Below are 16,884 nucleotides of genomic sequence, written 5' to 3' on the forward strand. Positions count from 1 at the left end.
CTTTTCCTTTTTAACTGTGGCCTCATAATTAGTAAACATATTGACCAACTCTTCAAGGGTGGCCTCAAGCTTGTTCATATTAAATTAACCACAAATCCATCGAACGAGACAGGCAAAGACAGCAAGAGAATATCAGTCGAGAGCTCAGTAGGTATAACCAAATCGAGTCCCACCAACTTCTCGATGAGCCCAATCATCCTAACACCATGCTCATGGACCGAAGTCCCCTCTCACAAGCGTCTAGTCATGAGTTCTTTAACAGTCGCATGTCTTTCTGAACGAGTTTGTACAGCATACAATTCTTTCAGATGAAGGTGAATGTCAGCAGCATTCACCGCCTCCTCGAACCTCCTCTGAAGTTCATTCGACATAGAAGCCAACATGTAGCTCTTAGCTTGGAGATCATGATCCCAATGTATCTCAAGCTTAGCTAATTCAGTCCTACTGATATTAGGAGCCGCCTCCTTAGGTGGCTTCTTATCAAGCACATACGCAATCTTTTCAGAGTTCAGAACAATCTTTAAGTTTCGAAACCAGTCATGATAGTTAGGGCCAGTCAATTTGTTTTGATCGAGAATGACTGAAAGCGGGTTACGAGTAAACATCGTAAATATACTGAAAATGAAAACAGATAAAGGTTACTGATAATTTTAAAATAATTCTAAGATATAAAATATGGATTTCATTTTATAAATTACCCTCCCACTATTTTGACATTTTCACCACCCTCTGATGAAAAAGGGAAATCGTATTTACTTAGTAGGCACGTAGAGTCCAATTAGCCAATTATAATCCCGAATAATATCAGCCAATTATAATTTCTGAAAGGTAGAGTCCAATTGCATCCCTATGCAACCTCCACGTGTTGTGCCTCACGTTTAATAAGACCCAATAATATGATGCCGTTTATTTTTACGTGTCAAACCAACCCATCAATATTGAATTGTAGCAGACGGTCGCCATGAGTTTCCCCAATAATATGAGCCGAAGTCATGGGAGTTCCACTCAATTCACATCATATGTCCGGTGGAAGTCACAGCTTTCCGGCGTACAGACGTCCCCGATAATATGAGCCAGACACTGTCCGCGGGTAGCGATCAACATGCAACCACGGTTGATGGAAGGCAAGGAAAAATTAAACTCCTTTAATTTTTACTTTTTCGGTTTGATATAAATTTTGAATCTTATTCAAAATGAGGGATTTTAATTTTAAAATGGTCTCATCATTTTAATTTAAAAATCGCGTGCCACGAGTTTGTATGTTTGCCGAATTCATGCAACTATATTATATAATAATATACATACATGCATACTACTATATATCACATATATCATAATATGACATTCAACAATAAATAAGGATGATCGATTGCCAAAACTATTAGATCCATGTGAGCCATACATGGATCCAGGTCCAAACCTAGGTGAATGCAGGGATGCAAATGCAACTATTACAAGAGCTTCCAATATTTTACATGTCTTCATCTTGATCATCGGGCCCACCATCTTCCAGTCTTGATCTCCCACTATTTCTAATATTACATTTAAATAGCCATGGCACATAAGGAATACATCTCATGAGGTGGGAACGGGCCATAAACCAGACCCACTTTAATAATATCAAATATTAAAAAACGAATAAAACAGTAAAATATCCTAACATACACCTAACACATTGGTCAAGGCTCTCGATCATCCTTCATGCATTTAATATCAAATATTAACATCAATTTAATTAAAAAATTTCATTAATTGATAAATCATATATCTAATAATTTATCACTAACCACCACAATTATTAAAAATTTAATAAATTAAATAAACTCTTTATTTAATTTTAAATTAAATCAATAATAATTGATTTCTTGTAAAAACTCAGTTTTACCATAAATAATTAAAATCATATTCTAATTATTTATTTTACAAGAAAATTATTAATTTTCCAAAATAAAAATTGAACATTTTTTCAAAAATATCAATTTTACCCAAAATTTTGAAAAATCAAAAAATTGCACCATTGGCCCAAACAATTCAAGCCCACCAATCAGAACGCTTCCCGAGATGATCCCGGGCAGTCGCCCCCGCTGCCCAACGTTTCAGGCAGTGGCGGTATTCCTATGCGCGCAGGCGCGCACAGGCGCGCGCGGCGCTGCGCAGGGCAGCGCGCGGCGTGCGGACACTCCGCACGCTGCGCCGCGCGCTGGACGCTGCGCGCTGCCCTGTGCGCATTTCCGTGCGTGCGGGTCTGCCCGGAACAGTTCCGGGCAGATGCGATTTTTTTTTTCGAAAAAAAATATTTTTTTTATGGTGCATCAATTTTTCTGAAAATTTTCTTGTGTGGTTAGAAATAAATTATTCAATATAATTTAAATCATACGATTCAGAAAACCTGGCTCTGATACCACTGTTGGATCTGGTTTTCTACACGCCTAAACGAAGCGGAAGATTTAATTTTTTTTATTCTATTTTGAAAAACAAAATAATATTGCTTTAGGCGCTCGTATGATTTAACAAATTAAACATACATAGGATGTCAGAAATTATACCTTTGTGAATTTAATTCACTTGGACACCAACCGATCCGGTATAACAGATCTGGCTCTTGATGATTCCCTACGAACTTTCTTCAAAGAAATCCTTCTATCAAGTCTACAACTAGATAGTATGTTCCTCTCTCAAATTGCACTAGAGAATGTGAAAGAGATTTTACGTAGGAGAGAAAATTATGAGAGACGGCTCAAACCCTAAAAACAATTCAAGAGGTGGCCGATTTTTTTCTTTTCAAATTGTGAGTGGAGGCTCACGAAATTTTGTTTTTGGTGGCTAGGTTTAGTGGTTGGTATGTATTATTTATAATAAAATAATAACCTAATTACATAATTAATATTAACGGGCTTGATTTAATTAATTGAGCTAGTCCAACTAGTTTAATTAATTTAATCAAAGTCCATTAAAACTTTAATTATTTAATATGGTGGACTTGTTCCTCTACAAGCCCATTAAACATATTATCCACCATATTTAATTTATTAATTAATCAACTCAACTTTTGAGCTTAATAAATTAAATACATTATAAATTCAAATTTTGAATTTATTATTTAAATTATAAATTCAACTCTTTGAATTTTTATCATCTCCAACATTTTATATTTAATAAACCCAACAATTGAGTTTAATAAATTAAATTCTCAAATTTTATAAATTCAACTCCTTAAATTTATTTTCTTAAAATTTAATTTTCATAAATTCAACTCCTTGAATTTACTATATAATATAAATTCAACTTTTGAATTTATTCTCTCAACAGGAACAAACAATCCAGTACTTGTGTGACCCTCAATAGTTCAGGGATACAGCTAGCCGTGGGTCCACAACTCTTTGTAATTCATGACATAATCCTTTATTCGGGCTTACCCTAGTTAGCCCCATTCTTTTCATCAACACCTTGATCAAGAATGTCAGAACTCATTTCTGATAGCACCCATCGGATCATGGTAAGAGCGTCTAGTAGCATCGCCCCATGATCCCCTAGTTATCACTGATAGTGCCTGCAAGAACCAGTCGATTATGATTAACGTACAGTACGGTCCCTTCATCTCATATATCCCGATCGAATCTGCAACCATTGGTTCATCGAGGGTTGCATATTAATTCGATAACTATGTGATAACTATAATAGTGACATCGCGTGTACTATTTAGAGAACTCTTTCTCCAACGTACGTCTCGTACTCTGGTCAGAGATTTCATGCACTATTATTTCATTAGATCACATAGGATATCCACACTCGTAGGTGAGCGGTGAATTCCTATATGTGTCGCAACTGTACCCAACCTCGCCACCTGATGACTCTCCTGGAGCCGGTAAACGAGTCAAAGCACAACCCTAGCATATAGAGCCTCAGTGTTATCTCGGGTCGTAAGGACTAATGGTGTACAATCATAATCACGGATTTATCCTCTCGATGAATGATAACCACTTGGAAAGTCCGAGGGAGGGTTGTTCGGTATAATCATCATATGACTACCCATCTGCATGTTTGGACATCTCTATGCCCTTACTAAGAAACGCAGTACACAACATCACATATGCTAGTCTCGAGCTCAAGCGACCTTTATCCATGTTTTAGGCGGCTGAATCGACTAGGAACGAATTTAGATCATACAGTATTTACAAACGAGTTTCAACATCGAATTACGATTCATTTGTATTAAAGTATAATCAAGGTCTTTATCTATGTTTGATAACATGGGTATACAGATAAAGAAATAACAAACCATGAAATAATGAATTATATTAAAATAAAGATTGTTTATTACACTTGAGTCAATAAAATCCCTAGCCAACAGTTGGCTTGCAGGACATCTACTCTAACATTTATCCCCAAATTCAAGTATCTCTTTCGTCCTAATTTCAATCAATCTCTCAAAGTTGGCGATTTTGCTCCTATATCACTCAAGGAGACACCCCCATAAGCCTAGTTCAACCACTGTAAGTGCATGATAGTCATGTTTATATGTAAGGATAATTGCATATTATGGTTGGAAATTCATATTATGTTGTATTGCATTAATTAAATTATTTATTTGTTATTGTTAGCAACATGAGTTGATTATTTTTAATACAATTGTCCAAAATTAATTTTTCCAATCAATTTCCAGTCCTCGTGCAATTTTTTCCAATCAAAACTTTCAGTACAATATTGAAGTTTTTCGATACATTATTTTACGCAATTGTGGATATTCATGATCCCTCCCATCTAGTGTTTTTACTTTTATATGAACTCAAACAGGTCGGCAAAATCCGAAGATTTTAATCCTGCAAACTCGAAGTAGGTCCCTTGTTTTTGGCGGGAAGAGTTCCAGCCTTTGTTTCCCCTCGCTAGAGTGAGTCTACTTAGCGAACTGGCAGGACGCTTTCGTTTTCCCCTTTTAAATAAATTGATGATTGGTTGTTAGCTGTCATAGTTATTAGCTGTCATAGTTGTCGAGTTAGTTAGAATGTCAAATACATCATGTATAAATATTAGTTTGAACTCTCTGTAAAGAGACTTGAGATATTTTTCCTTCAATGAATAATTGATTTCGATAACCTCTGGAGGTTGAAGTTCATCCATGGCTTCCATGTATGCTTATTCTAACATGGTATCAGAGCATTGCTTCCGCATCTAACCGCATATCGATCTTCGATCTTCATGGCAAATCACACTGCTACATTTGGATTTAGTGATCCGCTTTATCTACATCCCTCGGATGCTCCGGGGATCTCTCTGGTTCAGGATCCACTCATTGGCACGGAGAATTACAATGTCTGGAGTCGAGCAATGTTGATTTCTCTGCAAGCGAAGAACAAATTAGGTTTCATCAATGGATCATGTACTCGTCCAGCAATCGCGCACCCGACTCTGCATCAATGGGAACGGTGCAACGCAATTGTTCTTTCCTGGATTATGAATTCTGTTTCCAAAGAGATCTTCAGTGGTATTATCTATTGCAATGACGCCTCTAAAGTTTGGGGAGATTTGAAGGAACGGTTTGATAAGATTTGTGGATCTCGAATATTCTCTATTCACCGAGACATTGCTCATCTCACTCAAGGATCTTCCTCTGTCTCTGTATATTTTTCAACGTTGAAGAGACTATGGGACGAGTTTACATCTTTGGTAACACTTCCTTCTTGTGAGTGTGCTAGTGCTAAAGCGTACATTGATCATGAACAACAAATGCGTCTCCTTCAATTTCTTATGGGATTAAATGATAGTTATGGGCACATTAGGAGTCAAATCCTAATGATGAATCCATTGCCTTCTGTCAATCAAGCTTACTCAATTATTAGCCATGAGGAATCAGCTCGCCATGTGCTGTCCTCTCAACCTGTAGTTGACATTCCAACAGCCGTATTTTACTCTTCATCCACTAAGAAACATGATTCAATGAAGTGTGAAAATTGCAATGTACTAGGTCATGCCAAGGAGAATTGTTTTCGTTTGATTGGTTATCCTCCGGGCCACAAGCTCCATAAAAGATTTCCTCAAACAAAAGGATTTAAGCAGTATTATTCCTCTCCTAAAGTTGCTGCTCATTCTTCCTTTGAAAAGTCAATTTTTCAGTCTTCCCCTGCACAAGAGGAAGCACGATTGGATAATGCATTGCCTAGACATTTCACTGATGTTCAATACCAGCAAATATTGAAACTTCTGGATCAGAACTCAGTTCATACATCACAAGAGGATAACAAAGTCTCAACTAATCTTGCAGGTAATTTTACAAGTTTGATGACTGTCAATGATACTAATGAATGGATTTTAGACAGTGGAGCAAATGCCCACATTACATGTTCTTCTAATGGCATGAAAAATTCGCAACCATGTGACTCCGCTACTGGATCTGTTAGGCTGCCAAATGGTAATATTACTCAAGCTTTTTCTATCGGCTCAATCAATATTGCCCCGTCTTGTACATTACACCGTGTCCTACATGTACCAGATTTCGACTTCAATCTCCTATCAATTTCCCAATTCACCAAAGACCATCGATGTTCCATTAGCTTCTATCCACATTTTTGTCTTTTTCAGGACCTTTTGACTGGGAGGATCATGGGGATTGGTAGACAAAAGCATGGATTATACTATCTTCATCAGTTTTTTCCTGCCGTGGTGTCCTCTTCATCTACCCCAGCCACCAAACACAAATCTGCTACAACGGTCCTTTCTTCAAATACTTGTAACCTTTCTCATTGTAATGACCTTGATATAGATATATGGCATAAAAGATTTGGTCACTTATCTGTGTCTCGTTTACAATTCTTGCCCTTTATTAAACAAAAATCTCTTACACATCATTGCACAATATGCCCTATGTCTAAACAAACCAGAAATGTATTTCCCGCAAAAGCTAGCTCTTCATCTCTTCATGCTTTTCACCTCTTACACATCGATATATGGGGTCCCTATAGACATCCAACCCATGATGGTTTCAAGTACTTCCTTACTGTGGTGGATGATTTTTCAAGAAGCACTTGGGTTTTTCTTATGCATTTTAAATCAGACACCTTGCACATACTTAAACAATTCTTTGCCTTTGCTTCGAATCATTTCAATAAACCCATCAAATACATTCGAACTGACAATGCTCATGAATTCTTCAGTACCGAATGCCGAGCATATTTCTCTTCCATGGGGATAATTCATCAAAGCTCCTGCCCTTACACCCCACAGCAAAATGGTTTAGTCGAGCGTAAACACAGACACATACTTAATATTGCTCGAGCCATAAAATTTCAGGGTTCCATCCCTGATTCATATTGGGGTGATTGTGTTCTCCACGCAGCTTATTTAATTAATAGAACACCAACTCCTTTGCTTTCCAACAAAACTCCATTCGAATGTCTATTCAAAAAACCACCTAACTACTTGCACTTAAAGGTTTTTGGTTGTTTATGCTATGCCTCCAATCTCAAACCCAGTCACAAATTTGATGTTCGAGCTAAACCATATGTGTTTCTTGGATATCCAGCAAACCAGAAAGGTTTCAAACTCCTTGACTTGTTCAGTCAAGAATTCATTGTCTCTCGGATGTTGTCTTTCATGAAGACATCTTTCCTTTTTCTTCTCACATTCGTGATTCTAACCCTTTTCCCTCACCCTCAACACTAGATACTGATGATTTTCCTTCCCTCGATTTTGTTCCCATAAGTTCTACTGCTGCATCTAACCCCACGGTGGAAGTATCTCCAGCTTCTATATCTACCACACCTCGACCTCCCAGATTACATCGTCCTCCCCAATGGACTAAAGACTATGTATGCTCCAACATTTCCTCTACACCATATAGTCTTCTTGATCATATATCTTACAATAATATATCCTCTTCCCACCGGTCTTTCTTGGCTTGTATTTCTCAAGCAACATCACCCACTAGTTATTCTGCAGCAGCCTCTGATCCAGCATGGCGTGCAGCCATGGAAGCTGAGATTTCTGCTCTTGAAGCTAACCACACTTGGGTAATTGTTCCTCTGCCTCCGGGAAAAAAGACCATAGGTTGCAAATGGGTATACAAAATCAAGCACAAGGCAGATGGCAGCATTGATAGATTCAAAGCCCGTCTCGTAGCCAAAGGTTACACCCAACAATTTGGCATTGATTATCTTGACACGTTCTCACCGGTTGCGAAGATAGTCACAGTTCGATGTGTCTTAGCTGTGGCTGCAGCAAGAAATTGGTCCTTACATCAAATGGATGTAACCAATGCCTTCCTCCAAGGAGATTTACATGAGGAGATCTACATGTCTATTCCTCAAGGGTTTGAACGACATAAGCCCAATCATGCTTGCAAACTCCTTAAATCCTTATATGGCTTGAAGCAAGCCTCACGCCAATGGAATTTAAAATTCTGTCACATTATGCAGCATGCTGGATATTTACAATCTCTTCATGATCACTCTCTGTTTTACAAGCGACAAGGTACTTCAATCACATTACTTCTTCTTTATGTTGATGACATTGTCATCACGGGTGATGATCCTCTTGCAATCACTGCTCTCAAAGAATATTTGCATGCACATCTTGACATTAAGGATCTTGGACCCTTGAAATACTTCTTGGGGATTGAGGTTGCTCGGTCAAAGGCTGGTATTTGTTTGAACCAGCGTAAATATGTGCTGGAGTTGTTATCCGATACAGGAACGACCGGTTGCAAGCCTTATCCTACTCCTATGGAACAACATTTAAAACTCACTACTGTTGAATATGATCAGCTCACCAAGACTGCTGATTCTGATCCTTTGTTGTCCGATCCTACATCCTATCAACGATTAGTTGGACGCCTGATTTATCTCACGATTACTCGCCCAGACATATGTTTTTCCGTTCAGTCTCTTAGTCAATTCATGCAAACTCCAAAACAATCACATATGAATGCAGCTCTTCGCGTTCTTGGATATCTCAAGGGTAGTCCAGCTCTGGGCATTTTCTTGTCTGCTTCCAGTGATCTGCAACTTTCTGCTTACTGTGATTCCGATTGGGGTTCTTGTCCAATGAGTAGGAAGTCTTTAACTGGATATGTAATCAAACTTGGCTCTTCGGTGATCTCCTGGAAAACAAAAAAGCAAAACACTGTTTCTCGCTCATCCGTCGAGGCTGAATATCGTTCCATGGCTACCACAGCATGTGAAGTCACTTGGATTCGAAGTCTTCTAGCAGACATGGGCCTGATTTTTGCTTTTCCCACTCCGCTCTTTTGTGACAACCAGGCAGCTATACACATTGCAGCAAATCCGCTCTATCATGAACGCACGAAGCACATCGAAATAGATTGTCATTTCGTGCGTGAAAAAATTCGTTCTCAAATACTTGCCACTTCTCATATCCATACTCGACAGCAGCCGGCCGACCTATTCACCAAGGCTTTGGGGACAGATCAACATCATCATCTCCTATCCAAGCTTGACATGTTGAACATCTTACAAGCTTGAGGGGGTGTGTTAAATAAATTGATGATTGGTTGTTAGCTGTCATAGTTATTAGCTGTCATAGTTGTCGAGTTAGTTAGAATGTCAAATACATCATGTATAAATATTAGTTTGAACTCTCTGTAAAGAGACTTGAGATATTTTTCCTTCAATGAATAATTGATTTCGATAACCTCTGGAGGTTGAAGTTCATCCATGGCTTCCATGTATGCTTATTCTAACATCCCCTTACTAGTAAAGGGGGTTTTATGAATCGAGATCTCCTGCCAGCCGTCTTCTCTTCCTATCACTTTCACTTCGTTCGAGAAAGATGATCTCACCGGGCCGGCCGAAGGGGAAAGAAGGTATGGGTGGTCCGGGAACAACAACGGGAGAGGGCTCGTAGCCCCCTTCATGTTAGTTTGTTAAAATGATGAGCTTTATTTTTATATCGATTCAATGTATTTTATACATACATATATTTTGGATTTTCTATTATAATATAGGGAAAGATATATGTTTTCTTCGGAGTGTTTTTGGCAGTTGGGAAGAGACGCATATTCAATTAACAAATTTAGCAGTGCTTGCCACCAGTCGTATCGGAGTATGGAGGAAATAGTGAGAGCGTTTAATGCGTACGTAGAGAAAAATCTTGCTTCTTTCACCCCTATTGGCAAGAAGTGTTCGAGGAGCTCAGCTTCGAAATTAAATTCATACAAACATTATTCTTGAATCGTAACATGTGGGTCGCACTGTGTTGCAAAAATAAAAATAAAAAAAACAATAATGAACATATAGTGGTCGAACGTGGCTGATTAGGCATCTCCCGACCGAAATCGGAGCAAACTCGCTGGCTTCAAGAGAGATTAAGATGAAGGGGACGACTGCATTTGGAGATTAGGACTTTTTTTATGCAAAAATAGGAATAACATGGTTACAATTTTGGCTCCCCGACACGCATCCGCAGTGCACATGAGAATTTTGTTACTCCTTAGCAGAAAAGTTGAAGGCAAAGATATTTTTTAAAAAATTAAAAGACGAGGGACGTAGTTGAGAAAAAGTGAAAACTAGAGGGATATAATATATTATCCTAAAAAACAGAGAAAAAAATTCACCGAACGAATCAACGTTGATGAAGTAAGTGAATGTTTGACCAGTAGTCAAGAATTCAATTATCTCTATCAATATATTCTCGGACGAGTCTGTCGCACAGTGCTTGTTTGACGCGATTTACCTGACTAACGCAGAAAGATAACGAGGACGACCTATACGAGGGATGTTAAACAGATTGGATTGAACCAGTTCCGGATTGTAAAAGGTAAGAGATTTGTTCAGAATACAGTATAAGCATAAAATATTTCTATACTAACCTGCAATAACCATTCAGAAAGAAAATATAAGACCAAATCAAGGCCACTGATAGCAAAAAAACCGCACCGCATGTAGTGAATACATATATATAATTTGATAGGTTATCAACACATATTTGAGATCACATATTGTTAAAAACAATACATGTGATTGTTAATACAATTGACAGCCAACAAGATTCCAGTTAAAAGTTCTGTTTGCCAGCTTCTAGATATGATACAGTCTGTCAGGAAGTACAGGATGTCTATGATCAGGTCGAACCAACCAGGCGAATAGTTTGCCTCTCCTTGTGATCAGGTTTAAGTCTTTCTTCAGATTTACCCTTCCATCCAATAACTGAACATCGTGGAAAATGGATAGAATCCATTAATAGAATTGGTACTAACGATTTCAACCGAATGATGATCATTTCTAAATCATCTGAGTAACTTGGAATCAGTATCACTGTATAACATTTGTAGAACCAATTTTAACATTGTCAATATATCTCGATTCCTTCAGGACAGTACTCGTAGAGACTAAATCTGTCACAAGTGTTGAATTTACAACTCAACTATTCTCGAAAGAGCTTGAGCACAGGTTAACCGTTCGGCCATATGCATAAGTGTCGAATCCAAAGTTAATACCAATGGTTTACTACTCCACCTTGAGCAGCAGCAACTTTTCTTGCCATGTATAAATCAGGTTTGGGCTGCAGCCCATTCGAACCTTCTGAGCAACCGTCCCCCTTTTCGATCTTGCAGCCAGGGTGTTTTCTTGGGTAAGAAGAGCCAGGAACAATGTATTGAGCATTGACACTGGGATTTCGAACCATTTTATGTTGATCATTTGCCTCTATGGTTGCTGCTGTTGCTCCACAGTTATTGTAACGTACTACAGGACCAATGACCTTGCCAGGCCTTGCCGCTACACCTGCTGAGACGGCACCACTAATCAGTGGAAGGACATTGGCTGGTCAGGCCAAGAATGTGTTGGTAATTCAGCAGGAAATTAATATTTTCGCAAATGATGCGAAACTAGAGTGCTGTGAACTATTGTTTATATCCATCGATGGTAATGCCTTAATGAGACTCAAAATTCTTCAGAAAAAAGGGTATACTCTGTACAGTTTTTCTTTTATGCTCTATGCAGTTGTTCCGATGTTTTACAAGAAATGCATTATTTGCAGATGTATACAAAGACACGAACAACAGATTCAGACAGTGTTTGCAAGACACAAATAAAGATTTTATGTTTCCACCTCAAATTCACTAACTTCAGTTGTTCGGTCTAACCAGTTTCTCCAATCAGAGAAACTATGACAACAGCATGTATGGAATATGACACCGGAATTTTGCATTAATGCTTCTCAACTATCAATACACACTGATGGGAGGGCTTTGCTCGCAAAAGTTAATTTACAAAACATACCTTGGATATTTGGAGGTACTTGACCTGGAAATCTCACTATAGAATGCGCAGAAGTACGGTCTACTTGACTCTTCTCAGCTTCTTTAATGGTGAATTTAGAAAGACCGTTGGTAACATCAGATGAGCTCAGATTAGAATTTTCCGAATATAAAACACATGGCCTGTACACAAACAACTATTATCAGAGGTGGATATGATGCAAATACAAAATATAATGAACATACACACCTATAATCTGAGCAGATTTGTGAAGTCTAGAACAAAATTACTCACAAGTTTCATACCTGGGTAAAGATGACGAATGTTGTCTTTCAGGTGGAGCAGCAGCTCCATTTCCGTAATGTTCCTCAAGATACGCAAATTGCTTCTTAAATTTGTCGACGGCACTGTTGAGGAACATAAGATGAAATATTAGAACACTCAGGGAAAAATTAAACTGCAATGACCTTGGATTCGCAAAGAGTTGAGAAATCAGCGGAAATCCAACAACCATAATATCAGCAAAGCAGTCACAGAAACCAAAACTATGCAAAAGAGGTAAACCAAAAAAAAAAAAATTAAGTTACAGTAGAGACCGAGTTTTGGAATTCAGCACTTGTGGTTTGAGGGGATTGTTAGATTTCACAAATTTTGTTCCTAATCTCTTGAGTTTCCATCAACAATTGTTTAAATTGCATTTTTGGTCCTGTAGGTTTACCTCTTAGATACACTATATTTGTCTTCTATGTGTCAAATTTCAATTTTAATCTGCAAATTTTTTTGGCATTTCTAGTGCTTTTTTCGGACACAGCGCTGACATGTATAGCGTGTTTGCTTTACCAATGAAAAAAGACTAAAATTGTTAGAAATCAGAAGATACAGGACTATGAGGACCAAAATCACAAAGAAACATATATACATGACCAAAAATGCCATTTTCTCCATAATTTATTGACAGGCCCAAAAGATGTGGATAACTTCAGATGATCACGTAAATTTGATGATAATGATGATCGTAATTCGTAGCCGATAACAACAAAAATATAAACGTACAGAAGCAGAAAAAGCATATCGGAAACTAATTATTATAAATTTCAGATAAGATACCTTGGATACATGAAGCTAGTAGGTTCAGCTCCTTCTATGTATTCCTTCAACATCTTTGGGTGGTATTCAAGAATTTCTCGATATATCAACTCTCTAACATCCTCTTTGGTAATTCTTCGCCTTTCAAATTCAAACTCCATTTTAGTAACCGGTTGAGAAGAAGGTTCTCTCTCAACTCTAGCCAAGTTCTGGAAGTATGGATCTGCTAGAGCCTGAAGCATCACAAGAATAACTTTCTATAAATTAAAATGACTAGGTTTTTTAATGGGTATCAAAGGAAAATATGGACCTCTTCTGCCGAAGGTCTATCCTTAGGATCAAAAGCAAGCATTCTTTCTAATAAGCGAAGAGCAAGGGGGTCTGCATTTGGAAATTTGTGGGTTAAAGGAATTGGCTTCTTCCTCCGCATGCTACTTAAGTATCTCCGAGCCTTTTCATTTCTTATCTGCCACATGGCATGGTTGAGTAAACTAATGACCAACCAGAGTTGTGATATTGGAATCATGCTAGCAAAAAATAACAATAACTGAACATACCCTTGCAATGGTCTCGGAAGGTGGTGTACCCAACAAATCAGTCATGAGGTCTAACTGGTGAACCACATTTTTCCAGGGAACAGAGGTTTTCCGGTCAAAAGTTCCGCAAAAATGCACCCAATACTCCAAAGGTCAATTGCAGGAGTATACTGTGAAATGTCACAGTGAAAAATATGTAGGAATCACATCCATTTTCAGCACAATAATGTAGCAAGATCAAATTTATCATTAATACCTTATATATATTATACAATCAAAGAGATATCTACCTTGGAGAAAAAAGAACCACACAATTCAGGTGCCCTATACCACCTTGTGGCAACATAATCCTATAAAAACATTAAAGAAAAAATTTAAATTTATCTTTGTTCTTTAACGTTACACCAAGCTTCACATGCATACAGCAGAAGATTGACACCGGGAATAAAATCGAATAAAGGAGCATCTGGGGAAAAAGAACAAGAATTGCATACTGTCCAAAATATTGCGGTAGGAGTATCATTGAAGGCCACTCTTGCAAGGCCAAAATCACAAATCTTAAGTTTGCAGTCAGCATTCGCCAAAATATTTTTTGGCTTCAAATCACGGTGAAATACGTTAGCTGCAAAAAAAAAAGTGATTTATTAGACCAAACAAATTCATAGTCTTTCTCAAATTAGTTGCAAAATTTTTTTTCCATTTCTCCTAAGAGGACAAGTGTTGCCGATAGTTAGAGATGAAAGTAACTATTTACCTGTATGTATATATTTCAAGCCTCGAAGGAGCTGATATAGAAAGAACTGGTAATGTTCCAGAGTCAAGTCATCATTGGCTTTAATAACCTGGTGGAGATCTGATTCCATTAGTTCAAAAACGACATATATGTCCTTGAATTCCCTTCTAGAAGGAGGAAGCAAAATATGCTTGATTTCCACAATATCTGGATGACGAAGAAGCCTAAGAAGCTTAATCTCCCTAAGAATTCGTGTGGCATCAGAGACATGTTCGAATATGTCATTTATCTTTTTAATTGCAACTTTTTCCCTAAGATGGGTGTCATATGCCGAGCAAACAACACCATAGCTACCTTTTCCAATAACTTCCTCGATTCTATATCTGCTGCCTTCACCATATTCCGTGAAGAAATCTACATCAACAGATGCCTGCAAACAACACAAGCTTCGTTCAAGTCTCAAAAGAAACAAAACTGAAAGGAAGAGGGAAAAAACGTAACTTAGATGAAGAAAAATGCCTGCCTCAGCTACCATTTGGACAAATTTTACACAACTTCAGAGAGATTTTAGATGGGTGAGAAAACAAGGATAATGTTTATATCCCAAATCAAAATCTTACATACTTTTTTTCCTTTTGTTTTCCGCAAATTGCATAAATTTCGAGCCTCGTGTCTCATGAGTCAGTATCACATTTGACCAACCAGATTTCAAAATAAGACCAAATACTTTATTTACCAACTAACGAACTCTCAATAGCAGCAAGGAAAACATTACTCTGTTCAAACCTTCTCAAATAAACCTTTTCATTAAAAGAAATCCAGACAAGACAAAAAAACTAACATTTTTCCCAATCACGCATCAAATTAATGGAAAAAATATATAAAAAACCATCTCAAGCTAGTAAACCAGTAAAAATGTAACACGCTATAACTGGAAATAGGGATCACACACAGCTAGCCATAGCCATTGTTTCCATGTATCTTAAGCAAGGAAGTTGAAGAATCAAAATTAGACAAGTAAAACCCAAAAATACAAAGACAACCCAATAAATCAGTAACTAAAACAAAAAAGTAATCAATACTGACTCCAGCACTAGTTCTTGACTCACTAAATTCTCTCCCAAATATCAAGAAAATCCAAATCAATCTTTATAAAAAAAAATGAAATCAAGATCCATAAATTGCCAGACATATGAAAATCTAGGCTGAAAGAATTCCAACTCACATTCATAAATCAACAACTTATTTACTTTAAGCAAGGTACTAATACCATGGAGCTGAAAGCCTGAAACCGAAAGATTATTACCTTTTTCCGATTATCAGGCTGCATCTTTTAGCCCCAAAGCATCTAAGAAACAAACCAACACCAATACTCCGCCAAGACGCTACTTCTTTCAGATCGAAAAACAAAGAGACCTCAGATTGCAACAAAAACAAAGTATAACCCAGATGATATTTTCAAGTTTAAACCACGTGTAAACAAGGATTGTCACAAGAAACTGCCAATAACTGAATTTTTTTACGGTAAAAATGGAATTTTTAGGTGGGTTCGCTTAGTTACCGACTTGTTTATTGATGAGGTAAAAGGATTTATGGAGCGGAACTACGAATGAGCATACGCAGCTGGATAATGGGAGTCTCCGCAATAGTTGGCAATGATCTGTAGTGGAAAAAATATATAAATATTTGGAAAAAAATTGGGCGACCAGAAGAACATGGAAAGTCGGGAACTGGAGAGAGAGTGAGAGAAGTCGGGAAATTGGAGAGTAGTGGTACGGCTTCCTCTTTGGGAGAAAAGGAAATCCGACAAATTATTAATGATATAAAATAATAATAATAATAATAATAATAATAATAATATGAAAAATAATAATATTAAATTCATTTTAAACTTAACTTAAATAATATTGGTTAATAAATAATCTGAAATAAAAAATTTAAAATATAATTTTCGAAAATTTAATTGATTTGTTTTTGTTTGAACATTTAAGGTTCGTAATCTTGATTTTGATGTTAACAAAACTTATTATTTTTTTCTAATGATTTACCTAAGTGCGCAGAAACTGGAACTGATCAACATTCAAACTTATCATTTATCGAGCCAAAACCGAAGCTATCGAGACACAAACTGAAAACGTCAACTGATCGCCCAAACTGAACCAATTCAATTAATATATCAAAAGGTCAGTTCAACTGATTGTCTAACTGATAGGTAATTCAGCAGAAAACCTTCTGAAGCCCGACCAGCTGATAAAGAGCTCAACAGATGAAGAGTCCAGCTGACCAGTTCAACTGAAGCAGTGAAATTAGTTCAGCTGAC

The 16,884-nt window shown here is 37.4% G+C and overlaps 2 protein-coding genes across 2 annotated transcripts; both read right to left on the reverse strand.

Moving 5' to 3' along the window:
• Positions 1-230: 230 nt before the first annotated feature.
• LOC140835394 (uncharacterized) lies at positions 231-605 on the reverse strand. Its single transcript, XM_073200886.1, has one exon. The coding sequence runs from the start codon at positions 603-605 to the stop codon at positions 231-233; it is 375 nt and encodes a 124-aa protein (XP_073056987.1).
• Positions 606-11,208: 10,603 nt separating this feature from the next.
• On the reverse strand, positions 11,209-16,356 carry LOC140833904 (mitogen-activated protein kinase 15-like). Its single transcript, XM_073198403.1, is given in 11 exon segments — positions 11,209-11,732; positions 12,231-12,391; positions 12,515-12,616; positions 13,317-13,528; positions 13,606-13,761; positions 13,853-13,923; positions 13,926-14,001; positions 14,122-14,181; positions 14,326-14,453; positions 14,586-14,994; positions 15,871-16,356. Coding segments are annotated over 11 exon segments (1,692 nt in total). The 5' UTR covers positions 15,895-16,356; the 3' UTR covers positions 11,209-11,439.
• Positions 16,357-16,884: the final 528 nt, after the last annotated feature.

Source organism: Primulina eburnea, chromosome 6 (assembly GCF_022965805.1).
Source record: "Primulina eburnea isolate SZY01 chromosome 6, ASM2296580v1, whole genome shotgun sequence".
Lineage (NCBI taxonomy): Eukaryota > Viridiplantae > Streptophyta > Magnoliopsida > Lamiales > Gesneriaceae > Primulina > Primulina eburnea.